Raw genomic sequence first — 20,602 nt, forward strand, 5'->3', positions numbered from 1 at the left:
AAATTGTCTGTTATTTTATATTATTATTGCCTATTATTTAATATAATTATATTCATTATTTCCATTTGATTAAGTAAAAGGGCAAATTAGTCTATTAATTATTGACACCTAAGCATGTTGGCTATTTCCCTAAAAGTTATGAAACATAGGCTAAAAACAAAATCTATAGTTTCAAACTAGCTATTTTGCTACAGTGCCCTATTTTTTATTTGCTAAATATTCTAATTAAATAGCAAGCAGATCCATGCATTAAAACCTACGGTTTTCCCCTGATCAAAACTTTTTTTTTGCTGCTGTGTAACAGCCAATTAAATGTTATCTGAACTGCTGTGTAACAGCCAAATAAAGTGCATCAATTAGCCATTAAGGAGACGTTTTTTGGCTGTTCAAATGGGTGATGAGCTTCAGCCTATAAATACAGCTCTCCTCTCTCATTCAGAACACTAAAAAAAACAGAAGTACTACTCACTCATTCTCTCTATACTTCATCAGCGTTTTTGATATTCTGTCTGTTTTCTTTGGTTGGTTCGGTTACTATGTTTTGCTCGTCAGAAGCACATTCTAGTGCCTTGTTCTTCTGATAACGTTGTTGTATCCTGGGAGGTAAATTGCTCTATTTCCAAACACCCGTGGGAGAGCAATATTGCTTTAAGGAAACCGTCAAACGGTCCTCAACATTTTTTTTTCTTCTTCTAACGTAATTCATCTACATAATTTAGTTATCGGTTTATTATATATTATAGTTTCTGAAATTAGTTTTTCTTATAACTATTGTTTAGAAACTATTTCCTAATTTTGGTTTTTAGTTCAAGTAATTATTAATAAAAAATTTGCTCACGTTTCTCTTTATTTCTCAATAATAATTTAGAACGTGTTTTTATTTTATCTATTTTATTTCTTCCAAAGGTTGTCTTATTTACTCGAAAATTAAATTGTTATTTTCGTTAGATTGCCCTACAATTGACGAAAGATGATTTTGACGGTACATAAAATTTTATGCATTTAATATTTTTTTTTTTTTTGAGATGATACCTAGAATAGCCTAGTGGTAATTCCACATCACCTCATGTGTGGAGGTCGTGGGTTCAATCTCAACTGTCAAAAATATATATATATATATTTTTGAGCAAATTGCTATCACGGTTATTTGAATTATTCTCCTCATTTGAAGAGAGGGGACATGGTGCTTTACCAACTGAGTTAGCGTCTTTTGTCTTTTATGCATTTAATATAAATATGTATAAAATTTATGTAAATTTTAGATGGATAAAAGAATCTGCACAAAATTTTGCGTAAAAAAAATATTCATAAAAACGTCTAATTATAAAAATGTACGCGTTTGATCTCTTTCCTTTGGAGTACTCTACCTCACGTATACTACTACATCTATACTACGTTTCCCTAAACAAAAAAAATTACTACACTACGACTACCCCATGAAATCAATTTATCTATCATAGTCCAGGATGAACATTCTAATCATGCTCAAAATAGACCGCTGGAACGTGAAGTTTGTGAGAATAAACATTCACGGGTGGTTCCACAATCAAAATTATTGTGCCTCGCTCTCTGATATCATACTCAAAATATAAGTCTAACTCACGCTCAAAAGTTAGCTCAAGAGTGGAGGAATGTCACGCACTTATAAAGAACACATTGCTAAAAGTACCAAATCAACGCAAGACATTCTAATATTTACCGCCTCGGAATACTCTAGTCCTAAACTTAATTAATTTTACCGCCCCTACAAACTTTCTGTCTTTACTTTTAACATATCCCCCAGATTTGATTTATGTCTCCTCCCCTGTCACAGTCAAATTCATGACAATACAAGCAGTACAACAACAACAACGTCGACAATTTAATATCAATATTCAACAACAAACAAACAACAACAGAACGAACAGAGATACAAGAGAGAGAGAGAGATAGAGAGAGAGAGAGAGAACCTGATAAATTAAAATACCAATCCCTTTGGGACAAGACATACCAATCAAAACAATTCACACAACATGACTCGACACTCTTTTAATAGCCCATGCAATGCAGGGACGTACGTAGAACGATAGTAGTTGAATTATTAGCAGGTGAAGCCGGGGGGGACGGTTTTCTGGCAGGCGCTGAGGAGGACGGAGATGGCGATGGGAATGTTGATGTTGAGTCCGAGGACGTTGGCTTTGATGGCCGTGCAGAGGCACAGCGCGGCTTCCAAGTCGGCGATTCCCGACAGAACAGCGCAGCACTTCTCCGAGGGCGGCGACCCCACGAGCGCGCTCACCGCACCCAGCACGTCCGCGCACGCGCCCAGCTTCAGCGTGTCCCTTGGGCACTTCTTCGTCTTCTTCTCCTTCTTCTTCGGCTCGCTCGGGGTCGGGCACGAACCCCCCGCCGCCGCCGCCTCCACCAAGATGGCCGAGATCAGGATTAGGGCAACAACTTTGGTGGATGATATACCAGCCATCTCTCTCTCTCTCTCTCTGTGTTATTAGCTAGGGTTTTCGGTTTTGGTTTGACTTGAATGTAGTAGTACTGTGTTTGCTTATAAAGGGTGTTTCTGAGGTGCAGATTCAAGGGTTTGGTTTGAGTGGAAGAGATTGCTAGTTCGGAAGATGGCTCGATTTATTTACATTATTATGACTTGTTTTTTTCGCCTCTCTCTCTATCTCTCACTTTGTGTTTTTTTTTGTATATGAGCTCACGTGAATGGATAATATGGACATGTTATTATAGTATCGCTGGTTTTTTAGACGTATGTCGTATAGTTGACTATTTCTTTCTTTTCTTTTCTTTTTTGTTTGGTTATTGCTAGTTATAATTTCTTAGGGTTTTGTGATTGTCATTGATCAAGCACTCACAGTCACAGACTTAGAAATCTGCATATATGAAAATATCGTTCTTGTTGTGTAATATGCTAATTAATAAAGATAAAATAGCTTTAATATAGCTTACTATAAAACTTCATTTTCCTCGAATATATTTGCTGGCAGCTACCCTAAAACGAAAGTTCCTTCGCCTTAGTTTGTACTTTATACTAGTAATTTGAAAACAAATATATTTCCTAAAAAAAATTGCTACATATTATTATTTTCTTGAGCTAAACATTAACTTAAATAGATCATATCCATGTCGCGAACATACGTATGTATGAATTATACTCAAGAGTCAGGGTGACCAGTATATTACCTAGCCAGGATAAGACTTGTGATTTGAAAAAAGCTTTAATATTTAATTAAAAATATCTTATTGGGGATTCCATTGCAATAGTATTAAAGACGAACCAAACAAGTTGACGAGCGTGATAAAAAAATTAAATCAATTTCGATCTTTAGTACTGCATTGTAGGGACGATAATAAATACATAAATTCGCAACTTGTCGAGTATATAGTTCTAAAGCTAATGGCTTCCAGTTGTGTGTTGTGAGCTTCTTGTGACAGATACAAGTCACCTTTACATATACATATATAATTTTACTGTCGTTTTGTCTTTATTTTTTATTTTGGCTTGTTTTCAATATTTTTTTTATATGTGAAAATATACGTTCGAAATCAATTTGGATCACATATTAAATATTATCCATGTAACTGTCGAGGCTAGTTTTTGATTGGTCTCCAAATAGTGACCATCAAGTTCTAAGCTACACTCCAAACGACGGAAATTCTCTTATCTTCATAAATAATATTTACGATTTGAAAAACTACAGTTTTATTTTAAAACGTTATAGTTTGTACCAACTCAATAAACTGTTTTGGGGCGGACTGAATATACCGTATATCTAAGGATATTTCAATTTATTATTTATGAAAAGCTAATTTATCATATATAAAAAAATTCAAACCAACCAGTGTGTGTACCTAATTAAACAAAAAATTGAACTCTACGAAATTATTAGAAAAATCATTCATTATAAGGCACATCAACATTTAGGATGACAAAGTATCCAATAGTTCAAATTTTTATAAATTAGCCAACATAAAATTAATTAGTACATTTTATCAGCCAATTAATCAAAAAAAGGTTGCGATGTGATATATATCGACCAAGACCTATCAATATACACGAGTTGTTAACACATATAAGTAACTATAAATACGAAAAAGTAAAGGATTTTTTAATATTGAGTTTTTTCTGAGTTTTTTTTTTTTTGAATTTTTCTGGGAGACGCTACTATATATATGACTTCGGAAGCACCAAGTTTAAAAAAAAAAGACTCATCCCTTCTAATTATAAGCAAATTTTCACCTTTAAAAGTGACTTTTCACTTCTAAACAATTCACCGAGATTTAGAAAACTATGACCAATCTGTGAATATTTCTCATTATTGCATGACAAATACAGTAACTAAATGACTCTTTAAAATGTCATTAACATTCTAGCTCATGCACGCAACCTATTTTTTTAGTTAGTGTTTTACCCAAATACCATTAAAAATTGGGGGCAAAATGATCCATTAAAAGTTGCGTGCATAAGCTCGATTGTGAAGATATCATTAGAAACACAAAATGTAATCGAATTTTAAGTGGAAAATGTTGAATGAAATAACAAAACACTTAGATTTCTAAGTAGTTAAACCACTAAAAGTTTGATAATTGCTAAATAGTTATTTTTTTTTTGTAAATTATAAGTAAATAGTTATTCGGATGATGTGTCATCATGTGGACAATTCAAATATTCTATATATACTCATTTGTGTATTACGTAAATATAGTTATTTACGTAAATTTAGCCATGTTAATAAAAAGTATGGCTATTTAATTATAAAACGAAAAATTGGCTATAACAATTTTATTATGTTTGTAATATTATATATCTAAGGAACCCCATACATATGTAATCTCTGTGGAAATGCATTTTCTCTAAGCTAAACTATATACCACTATTTTGGAACGGTAAAGCTTTCTTAATATGGTCGAGATCGGGATTAGGGCTAGAACGGTAAACCCTAATATACATCCAAAATCATTTTGGATCACATATTATCCATGTAAAACTGTCAAGGCTAGGGTTTGATTGGTCTCCGACTCGATCGTGTAGAAAAATATTGATACCGAAGAGTATGCTGCAACTTCAATTAACCAAATTAGCGGCTTACTGCATAGGCAACGTAATGAATTGTTTTGTGACGGATTTGATATACACAAACCGAAAAATATACTTTAATTTATTAAGCGCATTGTAGAAAAATAGGAATCTCGAAACGTGAAAACTTTAAAATAACCAATGTTTTCTCAATAGTCATGAATGGCCATCACAATTTACTAACTAGTATTTAATGGACTACTTTGCCCTCCCCCAATTTTCACTTTCTCGCTCATTTGCATTTCCAGAATATTATTATATAAATTAATAAAAATATCAAAGCATTTACTCGTAACCTTCTTTCTATTTCTTTCCTTATTTAGTTTGTTATCCATATTTCTTCTTCGGTTCCTAAAAAAATGTATTTCCTTCTTCTAGTGTAGAATTTTTGTTGTTGTTGGCGTGTTTCAATATTTATTCTTAATAATTGAAGATTTTACATCCAAAATCTTTTTGGATCACATCTTATCCATGCAAGTGTCCAGGGTCAGGGTAGTGTTTGATTGGTCTTCGACTCGTGATCATCAAGTTCTGAAGTACACTCCAAACTTGGAAATCCTCATATTTTCTGCCACGTAGGATGAAAATATACATATGTAAATGATGATACCTAGGTGTTCATCAAAATCGTCAAACCGAACAACCCGATCATCCAAACCAAACCACACTCTTTTTTAAACCGCCCCATTAAAATCCGATGAAATTTGAGTTGTAACCAATCCAAACCGTAATTGTTTCGGGTTGGTTTGGTTTTTTATAGTTGTGAGATTGAGTTGAACCAAACCAACTCGATAGTGTTAATTCTTTAATTTTTTTAAGATTGCAAATATTTTATATGTACTATTGTTAATAAAAAATATCATTTTTCTAATAATATTATAATTAAATAAAAATACTCAGTATTATACTTTATTATTTGTGACTACATGAAAATTGGGTAGTTAAGAATATGCGTAAATTTTATTTTAATATGTAAATTTTCTAAAGATAAGTAAAATTTTGATTTTATTTGACAAAACTTTTTAGATATAATATACGTATATGATTTTCATTCGAGTTATAAAGTCATTTGTCGAGAATTATAATCCGAAAAAACCAACCCAAACCAACCCGATTATTTTCGGGTTAGTTTGGTTTGGTTTTACATTTCAATCGGGTTGGTTTGGATTTTAAAACTAAAAAATTAGTTGTAACGGTTCGGATTGATAGCACATGAAAAAATCGACTAACTCAACCCGATTACACTCCTACCAAAGAGTATGGTGCAACTTCAATTAACTAGATTAACGGTTTACCGCATAAGCATATAAATAGATTCTTTAGAAAAATAAGTAAAATTGATAACAATGCAATAAGTTATTTTGTGACGGATTTGAACATCATGTCAACATATATACTTCAATTTATGAAGCGGAAATTTTAAAATAAGCAACGTTTTGTTAATAGTTGTAAATAGCCATCATAATTAATTAACTCATAGTAATGGATCATTTCGCCCCCAATTTTTACTTTCTCACCCATTTGCATTTCAATAATATTTTTAGAAATTAAAAAAAAAAAAGATAAAAAATACGTCTCTCTTTAAAGTTTTGATAATATTAATTACCATCTTTCTACTTCTATCTTTATCCAGTTTGCTATTCATATTTCTTATCCAGTTCCTAAAAAACGTCTTTCCTCCTTCTAGCGTAGATAATTTTTTTCTCGACCACATGAAATCATAAACTATTAAAAAAACAAAACTTCATAAGATTGATTATCTACACCGATAATCATAGTTAGTCATTGATAAAATATAACCTGCAATAATAGGTATTAGCATAATATTAACTACACTTCTAGCCAGGGCCGGCCCAAACTCATCGGGGGCTCTAGGCGGTTCAATATTTTGGGGCCCTATAATACTAATAAAAATTTAAATTTTCAGGGTAAAAAATGTAAAATTTTTAGAAAATTGGCCAAAAGTGTAAATTTTTAGGGTAAAAAATGTAAATTTTTTGGGACCCATCCACATATGGGGCCCTAGGCCTGGGCCTAGCCCGCCTTAGCCCAAGACCGGCAGTGCTTCTAGCGTCCACAACTTTTTCTCAACCAACTCAACCCAAGAGAAAAAAAAATGAAAAAGAAGAATATAAGCCATATTGAAACGTTATAAATTTGGCCAATTTTTTGAAAGTTTTTGTTAGTGTTTTACCCGAATGCTATTAAACTGTTGTCGCCTATTTTGTTTTAATTATTTTAAGAAATTAAAAAGGAAAACACAATAGTTAGAATCTCGCAAGTTAGGTAATGACTTCCCTAATACACGCAAATTATTAGCATCCATCAAAACGAGAAAAACCTAGGAAAAAAATAATTACGAAGAAGATGATGAAGACGGCCACGTATTAACAATAATTAACAATTATTTACAGTGCATAAACCCAGAAAAAAAAATCATGAAAAAAAACGAAGACGGCCACCTATTAACAGTAATGAAGATTACTAACTGTGCGTAAATTCAAAAAACTTGAAAACCCAGTAAATTATTAATAATTGTTATTGATTATTAAAAGCACATATGTGAAGAAAAAAAATCATAAAATCAAACAAACCCAACCTATCAACAAATATTACCGATTATAAACTGAAAGCGACTTCGAAATAAAAATAATAAAAAAAAATCATTTTTTAAGATAAAGAAAAGGGATTTGATTATCTCTCTAGAGTAAAAACATAAATGAAGACACGAATGAAGACACTCTTATTTACGGCGATGAACGAAGAAACAAATAAAAAAACATACAACCCAACCATGAAGTGAAAACAACCCGAGATGTGGCCGTCGTAGCTTTGTTATTTTTCTTTGCAAAAATGAATTTCAATTACAAAATATATATATATATATATATATATAGAGAGAGAGAGAGAGAGAGAGAGAGAGAGAGAGAGAGAGAGTCAATTCAACAATAACTAACTCTTATTTTATTGGAAAGAAATCAATTATTAATTTATAAAAGAAAATTGAATATATGATTTGAATTTGTTCCTTAAACGCTGTCGAGGACATAAAATGTATTTGTTCCTTTGTCAACTCATCAATATAGCTATTTATTTAAAGATTGGATAAATTACATCAATGCCCCCTCAACTATGTCACTCGTAACGTTTCACCCCCTCTAATATGAAACCGTACACCAGAGACCTTGAAATCCTACAGCGTAACGAACAACCTCCTTCTGTCAAATTCTACTTGACGGTGTGAAATCATTAAGGGTAAAAAAGTATTTTTTTGTAAGTATACATTAAAAAAAGTGAAAATAAAAAATGATACCAGCTTTTTTTTTTCTTTTTATCAAATAAACCAAAGTCATCCAAATAAGCACGAACTCCATGGACGAGAGACCACCGATTTTTTTTTTTCCAATCCCCCTGCCTATGTTTTAATAGAATTTAAACATTTGTTTTTTTTTAACTGTTGCAATCCAAATTTACTTAAATAACTTTGAAGAGTCCATAATTTATAAGTCAAAATTAGCTCCATGGGAGTATATTGGTGATTCGGTGGGACTACTTGGGTCTCTTTCTTCATCGCCAAATTCGGCTTTACCTGTTAGAATATTTATTTCTATTTGTACCACTTCTGCAAATTTGGCACGAAGCTCGGAACTCGCCGCCGATTCATTTGCGTCGAAGCTGTTTGAATTGCTCGACATGCTCTTCTTGCTCGCGTCCTTATGGTTGTCTCCGCCGCGAGGCTGCTGCGAAGGTTGAGGCTCACGCTCGCCACAGAAGCGCCGTCGTGGGAATCGCTGCTTTTCTCGTCCATGGAGTTTGTGCAGAGAAAGTGTTTGACGAAATGTCTTAGAGAAAGATACCAGCTTTTTTGGGTGTTAAAAACAGAGGTGGGATGGTACAGGTTGGTTGTGGAACGAGGCGGTCAAAGAGCTAGAGTCGCGGGAGCCAAGTAAATAATTAGGAAGGGTTACATTTAGAGTTAGACTGTGAAAACTTTGTAAAAAAATCGCTCTTGTTTTAGTTTTGAGTCCATTTTTTTCTTCTTCGTGATTCTCTTTATTAACCCCTCTGTCCCTGAAAATACAGCTTATAAGGAAAAAAAAAGAAAAAAAAGAACTCAGATGGAGAGAGAGAGAGAGAGAGAGAGAGAGAGAGAGAGAGAGAGAGAGAGAGAGAGAGAGAGAGATTGTCATAAAATAAATAAATAAATAAGTAAGGGTATTTAGGTAAATTTATTGTCCAACACAGAAGTTACTCTTAAATGTTACTCCACGTAAGCATAAAATCTGTTAAATATTTAACAGAAGGAGATGTTCGTTACGCTGTAGGATTTCAGGGTCTCTGGTGTACGGTTTCATATTAGAGGGGGTGAAACGTTACGAGTGACATAGTTGAGGGGGCATTGATGTAATTTATCCTTAAAGATTTCAAAATATTGGCTAAAATAAAATCACATATTTAAAGTGGCTTAATATATCAATTATATTTATTTCTAATAAAAACATGGTATTTTATTGGATTACAAAATTTTTTCCTGATTTTATCGTATAAGTTTTGAAAAATCTATATATCACGTGATTTATTTTTTATTTTTATTTTTATTTTTTTGGGTTTGGTTACCACTAGGAATGTTTTCAAATATTTTTTGGATTCTTACTTTTTTTTTCAGAAAAGATAAATCTGTAGTGGCAAGTTTGTCACTATTAATGAGAATTTTTTCGCTAAACACTCATAGATCTATCTTTTTAAAAAGAAAAAAAAATATATGTAATAAGCCACTTATTTACTCTTGGTTGTGGCAAATTTTTTTTTTTGTTACATTCCTTATGTTAATGTATCCAGCCCATATCATTCATGGGTTAGAAAATACAGCCCCAAAAGCCCAACCCAAAGCAATATTAAAAAAAAAAAAATCTTGTATTCTACTTATAGATATTTTTTTTAAAAAAAAGTATCTAAAATTTCCATGACTTTTGTTTCCTCTTATTTGCATTTATTGATGACGAACAATCATGCACCACGGTCCCAATTTCCACCGCTAGCTGATAGTTCATCTCCTATTGATGGGTCCATGCTTAGAAAGATGATATCATAATTTTACAAGAGAATTCAAATTTAGAGCATCCTAATGCCAATGAAAAGCACTACAAGCTTATTGGAAACCAATTATTTTGTTTCTATTTTTTGTTTAACATTGGAAGATTGAAAATAGTTACATATTGGCGAAAACAGGGCTAAAAACAAATGCTAATGCCAGGAATTAATCCACTGTGTAATATGGTTCGCATATATATAGAAGATTATTTCAGCTTTTGTTATAATTAATTTATTTTAGTCGTTGTCTTGCCTTGATCCTTATCTTTATTTTTTTAGGCATCTTGATCCTAATCTATTGCTGTTTAATATAGGTTATCGTCTGGGATTCTTTTTTAAACAATAAAAGGAAAACAAATGTCGTCTTAAATGAAAATGATGGGTTGGGTTGAGTTGAGTCAATAAACCTGGCCGAATTCCATTCCTCACGATCAATCCATCGTTAATTATAGGCCCACATTGAACATTTCAAATCGATTCTTTTTTATACATGATTTGTCTTTTTAAATTTAGAAATAGATTCCATATTATAAATGATGTTTGAATGAAATTACAGATAATGTAGGGATTTTCTCCACTAAGATTAGATTTTCAGTTCTATGTTAAAATCAGAACAATGAGATTAAAGTTGCACAAAAATCTAAACAAATACGTAAGTGATTTTATAAATAAGTTATCTCAATTTTGATTCCGAAAACCATAGATATAATTGTGTAGCAAACAAATGAATATGAATATCATTGACAATCTAACAAAATAAAAGATATTTATGGAATATAATTTAAACCACTCAGTCACGAAGTAATATGATTAATCGACGAAATATGATTTCAATTATATATATATATTTTTAGGAAAAGAATCCTTAAGAGGTTTGTCACAATATAGTATATGATTATTAAACGTAACAATTCGAACATTATTGTTGATGTCGATTTTTACAACGATCAACAATAAAAAATAAATAAAAGATTGTTAAGATATTATATTTAGGTGGGTTTCGAAGGACGTCGTATAAGAAGCAATATGAAGGCATAAATTATAATAATATAGGAGTATTAATTTAAATATATTAATCACGAAATGAATTACAAATGGGACGAGGTGACGAGCTCAACAAGACGAGCTTAAGACCGCGAATATAAGAGTACAAAATAGAATTAATTGAAAACTGAAACTGGGAGCTTGCATGTGCGAAAATCTTCGTCTCCTCTTCTACTTATAGGCGAAATGGAACCTTCTGGCCGAAGACACGTGTTCGTCGATCCACACTCCTCGTCAAGGCTGAAGTTGTCCAAGATCCGGTCTTCGCGGCGTGGTCTACTCTTTGACTGACCGATCCTTCAGACCAGGAAGACGTGGTCGAGCTGGGGTCCTTCATCGAACCGGGAAGTGTTGCTGGACTTGAGCCGATCTGTCGAGAGCGAATTAGGCCCATAATTGATTCTGTGGGCCGGTCTTTAAATGGATTATGGGCTTTAGTCGGGCCAAAGCCCATCCGAAATAATATTTAAATATTTGAATTTTTATACCCACAATTAGCGGTTAGGAAAATATTCCTAAGACTCACATTTACTTTATTTTTTTTTACTAGTGATAATATATATTTCTATACCAATAAATAATGAAGATTTTGTTACAAAATAAAATAAAATTTCTTTTAAATTCCTATTTCCGCCGAAAATTGACTAAAATTTGAAAAACAAAAGGTGAGAGAACATTGTTGGCATTCGTTGTTTTACAGAGTGGCGCCATGAAAAGGGAAGGAAAAAAAAAAAGTAATAAATAAATAAAAATCAGAAAAGACGAAAATAGAGATTTTCCATTTGCTAATCAAGAGCCAGTCAAGAGACGAGCGAGCGAGAGAGTTCTTCATTCTCAAACCGAGCGATCTGTTTGGCTGCCGAGGATCTCCGATCGACCGATATCGGAGAAGATGGCGATTCTGTACGGGCTGGTGGCGAGGGGCTCGGTGGTGCTCGCCGAGTTCTCGGCGACGGCGACGAACGCCAGCGTGGTCGCCAGGCAGATTCTCGAGAAGATTCCCGGGAACAACGACACGAACGTCTCTTACTCTCAGGATCGCTACATCTTCCATGTCCGCCGTACGGATGGCCTCACCGTCCTCTGTATGGCAGACGAAGTCGCCGGAAGTAAGCACTATTGCCTTCCCGATCCGTTTTCCTGATCGTTTTTTCAATTTCTTATTCTTCCAAGCCTGACTTCGATTTGAACCTACTTGAATCTAATTTCGCATTTTAGCTTCTTCTTTTTGTCGTCATTGATCGAAATTAGGCGTTTTGTAGTCATCACACAGTTTTATTTACAGCTTTTGGTGAACATTGATTGTTGTGTGTATTGTAGCTTGTACGGAATCACTGGCCTCTGTTTCTATCCATTACTAGGAGATAGATTTTTTTAAAGAACGAATAAATGACTTTGAAATCAAATTATATATCTTTGCATCCACATTTTCCAGGAAGAATACCGTTTGCTTTTCTTGAGGACATTCATCAGAGATTTGTGAGGACTTATGGCCGTGCGGTTCATTCCGCCCAGGCTTATGGCATGAACGACGAATTCTCGAGGGTTCTCAGCCAGCAGATGGAATATTATTCGAATGATCCGAACGCTGATAGGATAAACCGGCTCAAAGGTGAAATGAGTCAGGTGAGAAATTGATATAAGAACAGTTCATAAGCGCTTCAGAATCGTTTAATGCTATGCTTGTTGGTGATCTTTGAATCTACATTTCTCTTGTGGTTTGCGTCTTAATCAGGTTCGGAATGTTATGATAGAGAACATTGACAAAGTTTTAGATAGGGGTGATCGACTAGAGCTGTTGGTTGACAAAACTGAAAATATGCAAGGAAACACCTTCAGATTCAGAAAGCAAGCTCGGCGCTACAGAAGCACAGTGTGGTGGCGAAATGTGAAGCTTACGTATGTTATCTGATCTAAAACCGTAGTCACATAGTATTAATGCTTATTTTACAAGCCCTCTTCATTGTTTCTAATTGTTGTGGCCTAAAACAAGCATTCATAGGCTTATGTAGCTCTGATAGGAATGATTTGGTTGTTTTTGCAGGATCGCTCTAATAATTCTATTGCTCGTCATCATCTATGTCGTGTTGGCCTTCGTCTGCCATGGAATCACGCTACCTTCTTGTCTGTAGCGAGGCCGATGTATAAAATCGAAGCCTGAGCTCTCAGGTTTTACCCAAGTTTGTCCGGTCTATATTAATATTATTTTTTTTCCTTTTACCTTCTTCGGGTACAAGGTATGCTTATGTCGTGAGTGACAGATTTAGCTGTATTGATGTTTGTTTTGTGAGGGTGAACGAGGCTTATAAGTGCATCCATTTCAAAATTTAGTGTTGCTATTGTGTAGCATATAATATCTTTTCAGGTCCGCAATTGATTCATATTCCTTCCTCTGTAATATGTGAGTGAAATGTAAAATCTTTGAGAAAGTTCGTTTGTTTGGATTTAGTGGAGAGTACTTTTCTTTTTAGTGCATATATTAGATTCCTCGGTACACAATGCTGACAAATGTTGATGAAATTTAGGATGTGAAACAAAGAAAAAAAAAAAGGGGGGGGTATATTCTTAATTTTTACATTATTCCTTTCCCTTAATCAATTTCAGATATTTTCTTGCGCGAAACGGAACTCTCTGTTGTGATTGGTTATGACAGTCGGTTACGTTTTCCTATAAAGGAAGATCCGCTGGTTGGTTGAGTTTCATTAGCGGCACAGGCTGTGCAACGTGTTGCCATTGTCATGGCTATAAATACTCGTTATCTCAGACAAAGCAATTTATATGAGACGACAAGAACACACGTCATTGCTACGGTTTGTATAAAAACAAAATTTACGAACTGAAATGTTTGTCTCATCAAGTCCAACTTCAATTTTTTTTTAGGAAACAGATGTTTTATTTTAAGACCCAACTGGGAAAATGGCCAAATCAGCCTTCAAAAGAGAAATATACAGGGAGGTTTTTTTAGGAAACCAAGTTGCAGTGAAAGTAAAACCAGCATACAGATTGAAATAAGCTAAATGATGTGCAACTTTGTTCCCTCTGCTCCACGTTTGATCTAGCGAAAACTGAAATCAGTCAAAGGAGCGAAATAGCTTCGAGTTTACCTTCAAGTCTTCAAGTTTTCGTGGAGAAGCTTGTTCCTCATATTCCAAATCTCCCGAAGAATATGTTTAACAGTTGAAATTGGGCAAATGCATTTCAATATATTATATCACTAGTTACTTGAAATTCTATTTTAACAATTGTTTTAAATGTGGAGTATTGATCAATATACTTATCAAACATCAATTAAAGAAAATTAAAAACTAAATAACATAAATAATGAGAATTCATGTTCTCATTTAGTCCTCAAAGAAAATTACTCGATTTTTTGTTTCCATCGATGAGATAGAAAATTCACTGTACTGCAAGGAGCATCCTAGATAGAATTTTTAACACCGCTAATGAGATGAGCAGGGTGAGAGAATACTTACGAAACAAAGAGAGAAATCAACAGTGGAACATCTCTAGGCACTCCATTTTTTTTTTAGTTGAGAATTAAATTAAAAGTATTCACTTGTTCTAAGTTACAACTAAATCATCATCTACAACAACACTTAGCTTGTTCAACAAGGCCTCTAATTCCTTCAACGCGGTCTCGTAATGTTCTCGAGACCTAGCCCCTTGCTCCACGACCGGAAGGGCGAGCTCATTCAGATGACTAAACCAGTCCAGAGACGTTCCAGGCTCTCGATGCGGCGAAAGACCGCACTTGAAATCTCTGCTCCATCGGGGCAGAATATAGCGGGACGGGATTTCCTCGACCCCGTTGTAGTTGAGGACGCTCAAGGCGTGCCTGCAGAGATAGCCCTTGTAGTTGAACAAGCTGCAAATGCACCGTATCTCCACTCGGCTCGTGTCGTACAACACCTCGTGGGACTTCACTTCCTTTCCGTTTTCGCCGCCGACCCTCTCTTTGACGACGAAAGTGAGGACCGCCCCGCTGGCGCCGACCCGCCTCGTGTCGAAGCAGCCGTACATTCCCTCGACCTCCGACCGGAACCTCATGAAGATCTCCTTCGTGTACGCCTTCGACGCCTGGGATTCGAATTTACATCTCGCCTCGAGCGAGCTTCGTGGCTCCGTATCCGCGGCCGCTTCTCTCGCGAGCTTCCTGTGCCGGGCGAGGTCGTACTTGTCGACGAACTCCTTGAACGACGTGTGTTTGTGGACGAACCCGTCGAAGTAAAACGCGGCCGATCCCTCGTCCTCGCGGGTGGGGATCGTTCCGGCGAAGAACACGTCCTTCAGGTAAACCGGGACCCACCGGGACCGTTCCTCGTGCAGCGTCCGGAGCCACTTGTTGTCCTCCAGCCCGTGGCGACTCACCATCTCGCCCCAGTGAGCTTCGAACTCGGAGATTTTCAGCGAGCCGTAGACCGCTTTGTTCAGCTGTGTTTTGATCGCCTCGAACCCTTTTAACCCGCCCAGCTTCTCGGGGACTCTCTGCATTATGTAGCGCGAGCAATAGCAGTGTCGGGCGTCAGGAACGACCTCGGAAATCGCGGCTCGAAGGAACTCGCACTGGTCGGTGACGATGACTCTCGGACGACGAAGCCCGTTCATGCATTTCAGCCACGTCCCGATCATCCAAACGAAACACTCTGCGGACTCGTGCCCTAGAAATCCACAGCCGAGCAACACGGACTCGCCGTGGTGGTTCACACCCGCGAAGTAGACCAGAGGAATCTCGTACTTGTTCGCGAGGCACGTCGTGTCCACCGCGATTGCATCGCAGAAGTGCCCGTAAGCGTTCCGAGACCTGGAATCGGCCCAGAACACGTTCCTGAGAAGCCCGTCGCCGTCGAAGTCCATCAGGTAAACGAAGCCCGGGTCAGTCAATTTCATCCGGCAAAAGAAGTTGTAGACCGCCTGAGAATCCCCTTCGCCGAGCTCCAAACGCCTCGAGCGCCGATCGGAGCACCCGTTTCTCCGCCCGGATTCGATCTCGGCCGTCCGATACAGCCTGATTGTGTGGAGCTCGGTGACGGGGCGTTCAACTCTCCGAGCCTTCTCGATCATCCTCTTGTGGGACTTGTAGAACCGCTTGGTCTGAGGGCTCACATCGTGGTTATGACCGAGCTCGACCTCGATGATCCTCCACAGAGTCGAGTCCACGAGCCGGATCACAACCATGGCCGGGCAGCCCGTCCTCGTCTCAGGCCTCGGGTTGTTTGCCTCGCTCTTCTTCTTGAACCCCGCGCTGCTACAGCTGAGCTTAGCTCTGTACCGCTCTTTCCTCTTCGACCTGAACCACGAATTGCTCACACGGATCCCGAACCCTTGATTTCTCGCGTACGCGTTGTAGAAGTCATAGGCTTCCTCGAACGAATCGAACTCCAAACCCACCGTCGGGTTCGGGGGCTCCTTCTTCCCCGGAGTCTCTTCGACCCCGAAGCTGTTTCCGTCGAGGTCGTAATCTTCGTTCTCGTCGAAAACTGGCACGCTGTTCAGACAAACCTCTTCCATTTGAAGAAGCCGCAATCGCGAAACCCTAGCATTGAACTTCAAGCTGCACAGTTATGAGACCTAGGAAACGAAATATCCTCAATCCAGCAACCATGCTCATTTCCGTTCATGAAATTTACCAACTTTGAGGAAAATCAAAATGGAACAAGCAGTTCAAATTCCTTCACTGTTCCAACTTGATCACTGTCGTCGACTAAATTGTTCTGAGTTCGTTTGATCACGGCGATGCTAGTAAACGACTGCGCTCTCAGATGAGGTGAAGAAAGTAATAAATTGCAATCGTTTCGTTCGTCGGAATTTGAGGAAAATCTTACATGTGAATCGAAGACACATGGGTTGAGATAGAAAAGACAATATCCGGGTTAATCGGATCATCAACGAGAAAGTTGTTCACGGCTGGGATCGAAACGAGGATAGTGCGCCCAATTTCGCGGGTTCGATTCACAAGAGAGAGGAGCGTTGAACAAAATATAATAGAGAAATTGCCTTATTTGTCACTCTTTTGATAACTTTTTCCCACATTCCACTAAAACCTTAATTTATCCCAAAATGTCACCATGACAAGAGTAAAAAGTCAAGTTTACCCTTCACTATCTATTTTCTTTACAAATTGGCATATATGTTTACTCAGTCTAAATGAAGACTCAGTCAAAACCCATTTCTCTCGTCCATCTCTTCTGTTTGTCTTTCTGATCTTCTCTCTCTCTCCCTCACTCTCCCGCATCTCGTCCAAGCTGAGAAAACTCGTGAACACAGCTCAAAAAATTCGTCGGAGGAGCATTCCGACCAAAAAAATAGAAATTGCAATCCACGAAATAAAACCCTAGGTTCGTTTTTTTTTTTTTTTTTTTTTTTCATTTTTCGGGTATAAAAAAAGCTTTTCATCTTGAAATAATGAATTTTTTGTTGTTTAAAAGCATGGGTTTGTTATGGGTATGTTATGTGATTTTTGAAAAGAGAAGTTGCAATCCACGAAATAAAACCCTAGGTTCGTTTTTTTTTTTTTTTTTTTCATTTTTCGGGTATAAAAAAAGCTTTTCATCTTGAAATAATGAAGTTTTTGTTGTTTAAAAGCATGGATTTGTTATGGGTATGTTATGTGATTTTTGAAGATGACGTTCATTATTTGTTGACATATATGTCAACAATGTTAACTTTAGATGTCAACAATGTTGACATAAATACCAACAATGTTGACATAAATGCTAGTAGACAAGTTTGTTAATCTATATGGTTAGCTCTTTTATTTCATTTTATCTGACAAGTTCACCTCAATTTGAAAACCCCTTGGATACACTAGTATATGGTTAAGTAAGAGATAACAGTAGGAAAGGATGACATTAAGAAACCCTCATGAAATGAGAAAAAAAAAGGAATTATTGTCGAGTAGGCAATGAAGAACCCGCTTGAACTAACATGTGACTGTTATGTTAATGCATTGTGATTAATACTTGAATCAGATTTTGTTCCTTTGCTTGCATTACATGATGGTGAGTTTTTGTTCTACATTGCATGTTTTTGTGACTGTGAATCAGAGTGTGGGATTTTGCTTAATGTTGGTGTGAACTTGTGAGATGGAAAGCCTTTGGAAGTCTTGTTGACATTAGATGTCAACAATTGACGTCAACTGTTGACATCTGATGTCAACAACTAATGAACGTTGTTGACTCTAATATTGTCAAAAATATGCAAAAATGTCATAAAAACACTCCATTGAATCTTCGGTGACAAGCTATGACGACTTCGAGCCCCGAAAGAGAAAATGTTCTAAAAATGAGGTACATTTTGATGCCAAGCAAAACTGATTTTTGGTTATTATTTTTTTATGATTGTAGACATTCATACCTATAATTGTAGACAATTACTAAAATTGTAGTCAATTGATGTTAATAAGGCAAGCTGATGTCAACATTGTAGACATCTGATGTCAACATTGTAGACATAGATGTCAACATTGAAGACATCTGATGTCAACATTGTAGATATCTGATGTCAACATTGTAGACATCAGATGTCAACAATGCAGACATATCTGATGTCAACATTGTAGACATCAGATGTCAACAATGCAGACATCAGATGTCAACATAGACATCATTGTCCACTGTTGATATAGATTTCAACAATGTTGACATATATGTCTACAATGTTGACATCGATGTCAACATTGTTGATATCTATTCAGAGACAAATACAACAACAATACAGACCGATTCCCATGTTCAGAGACAAATATTCCAACAAGTATTCAGAGACAAAATCACCAACAAATATTCAGAGATGAACCGATTCTCATGTTCAGAGACTAATATTCCGAAAAATCAAGAAAATTTCATCAACAACACTAACCTTTGAAGTTCTCATTCTTGTACAGGGTTTTTTGGGAACCAGTTCTTCCTCTTCCGTGTCGGACGAACTCGCCGTGATGTTCTTCCTCTTTGGGGGCTTCGCCGCCGCGATTTTCGTCCGGGGTTTGGGTTTGGACGAAGTTGTTGTTTTCCGTTTCCGAGCCGGCATTGGACTTGCCGGCTCCTCCGGGACTTTAGTTACGATTCGAGGACTCCGACGCGGGGGTGTCGGACGCGGGGGTGATGGATTTGAGTCCGCCATTTTTCTTCTCGATGTGATGTCTCTATTAAATCCTACTCCTCACGGCATATCGATTCATTAGTTCGCTCTGGCGACAAGGAATGAAAATTCACTAGTTTTTATGGTAACCCGAATCCAAAGAATTAAAAAAATTTGTGGAATCACTTGCGCAATATCGCATATCTGATCAAGGGCCCTTATGTTCCGTGGGTTATTGGCGGCGACTAGAATGAGATTATTGTCGATGATGAGAAGGAGGGAGACAATCCAAAGACTAGGACTGATAGTTAGCCGGAATAGGATTTCATCTAGGAAAGACTGGACTGGTTTTGTGGGAACGAGTTATGGTTTAATGTGTTCCTTTCTTTGGAGGTTCACAATTTAGCTTACTATGGCTCGGAACACTCACTGATTAGTTTCACTTAGACCCCAGGGGCTCGTTGTTGACGACCCATCAACATAGACAAACAAGGTTCCAATTTGAGGAGAAATGGACCCACGATGTCGAGTGTCAAAATATCGTCGAATGAATGGTCACAATTGAGGGGTGTCTCGGTCGGGTATATCGTCTCGAGCCTCAAGGAGCTTGGTCGTAAGTGATTCGCAAAGAAATATTTTGTATACGCCTTAAATATCTCGCAGATCGCTATCAAGATTGCCAAACTTAATATAAAAAACATGTATTGTTTACATCAATGATGTAGATATTTAAGCACAAATCATGATATAAAATAAACCTTCAACTCTAATTAATATTATTTTCCTTATATAGTTATTGATTCATATCATCTCAATTGAGTAGAGCCATTGGTACTAACTTTTAATTTTGGGTATCTTAATTGAGCAATTTTATCAGAGATTTTTTTTTTCTTCTAAATCTTAAACTATCAAAAAGTTATGAATAGACTTGATAGTTGTCAACTTACGAAAATATACTTTTGGCGCATTTTTTTTTTTTTTTTTTTTACAAAAATACCCATTCAAACCTACACTAAACTTTTTACACTATCGGAATTCTCTAAACCCATCATAATTCATTGGAACTCATTAAAATTTATCGGATTCTATCATAATTCACCGGTTTCAAACACTTAAAAATTATAAATTTAAGGGATTACATTGGCTTTGAAAGAAGTTGTTGTTGCTGTTAAATATTATAGGATAAACTCCTATAAAATTAATCCTAATACTAAAGATGGCTATCTGGGTTCTCAAATTAAAAAATTCCTAAAAAATTGGGAGACACAAAACTCATAAACAACCTAAAATCTAAAATCAATAACACAAACATAC

General features: G+C 36.3%; 1 protein-coding gene and 2 pseudogenes across 1 annotated transcript; 1 reads left to right on the top strand and 2 right to left on the bottom strand.

The window, feature by feature from the left end:
* Positions 1-1,853: 1,853 nt before the first annotated feature.
* Positions 1,854-2,670, bottom strand: LOC149391592 (putative lipid-binding protein At4g00165 pseudogene; annotated as a pseudogene).
* A 9,291-nt stretch (positions 2,671-11,961) lies between these two features.
* On the top strand, positions 11,962-13,660 carry LOC149391593 (vesicle-associated membrane protein 711). The gene is made up of 4 exons (XM_089619438.1): positions 11,962-12,321; positions 12,648-12,838; positions 12,948-13,111; positions 13,257-13,660. The coding sequence occupies exons 1-4, from the start codon at positions 12,105-12,107 to the stop codon at positions 13,342-13,344; spliced, it is 660 nt and encodes a 219-aa protein (XP_089475564.1). The 5' UTR covers positions 11,962-12,104; the 3' UTR covers positions 13,345-13,660.
* Positions 13,661-14,322: 662 nt separating this feature from the next.
* LOC149391594 (protein FAR1-RELATED SEQUENCE 6 pseudogene) lies at positions 14,323-16,767 on the bottom strand (annotated as a pseudogene).
* Positions 16,768-20,602: the final 3,835 nt, after the last annotated feature.

The sequence above is a fragment of the Urtica dioica genome, chromosome 7 (genome assembly GCF_054948205.1).
Source record: "Urtica dioica subsp. dioica isolate 48M chromosome 7, U.dioica_male_clone48M_v1_H2, whole genome shotgun sequence".
Lineage (NCBI taxonomy): Eukaryota > Viridiplantae > Streptophyta > Magnoliopsida > Rosales > Urticaceae > Urtica > Urtica dioica.

What these genes read in the sequence shown, in the direction of transcription:
- LOC149391593 (XM_089619438.1), top strand. Translation starts at nt 12,105, where the DNA reads ATGGCGATTCTGTACGGGCTGGTGGCGAGGGGCTCGGTGGTGCTCGCC. An exon ending in GGCAGACGAAGTCGCCGGAA is followed by an intron (nt 12,322 to 12,647) that starts GTAAGCACTATT and finishes CACATTTTCCAG; the next exon opens with GAAGAATACCGTTTGCTTTT. An exon ending in TGGCGAAATGTGAAGCTTAC is followed by an intron (nt 13,112 to 13,256) that starts GTATGTTATCTG and finishes TTGTTTTTGCAG; the next exon opens with GATCGCTCTAATAATTCTAT.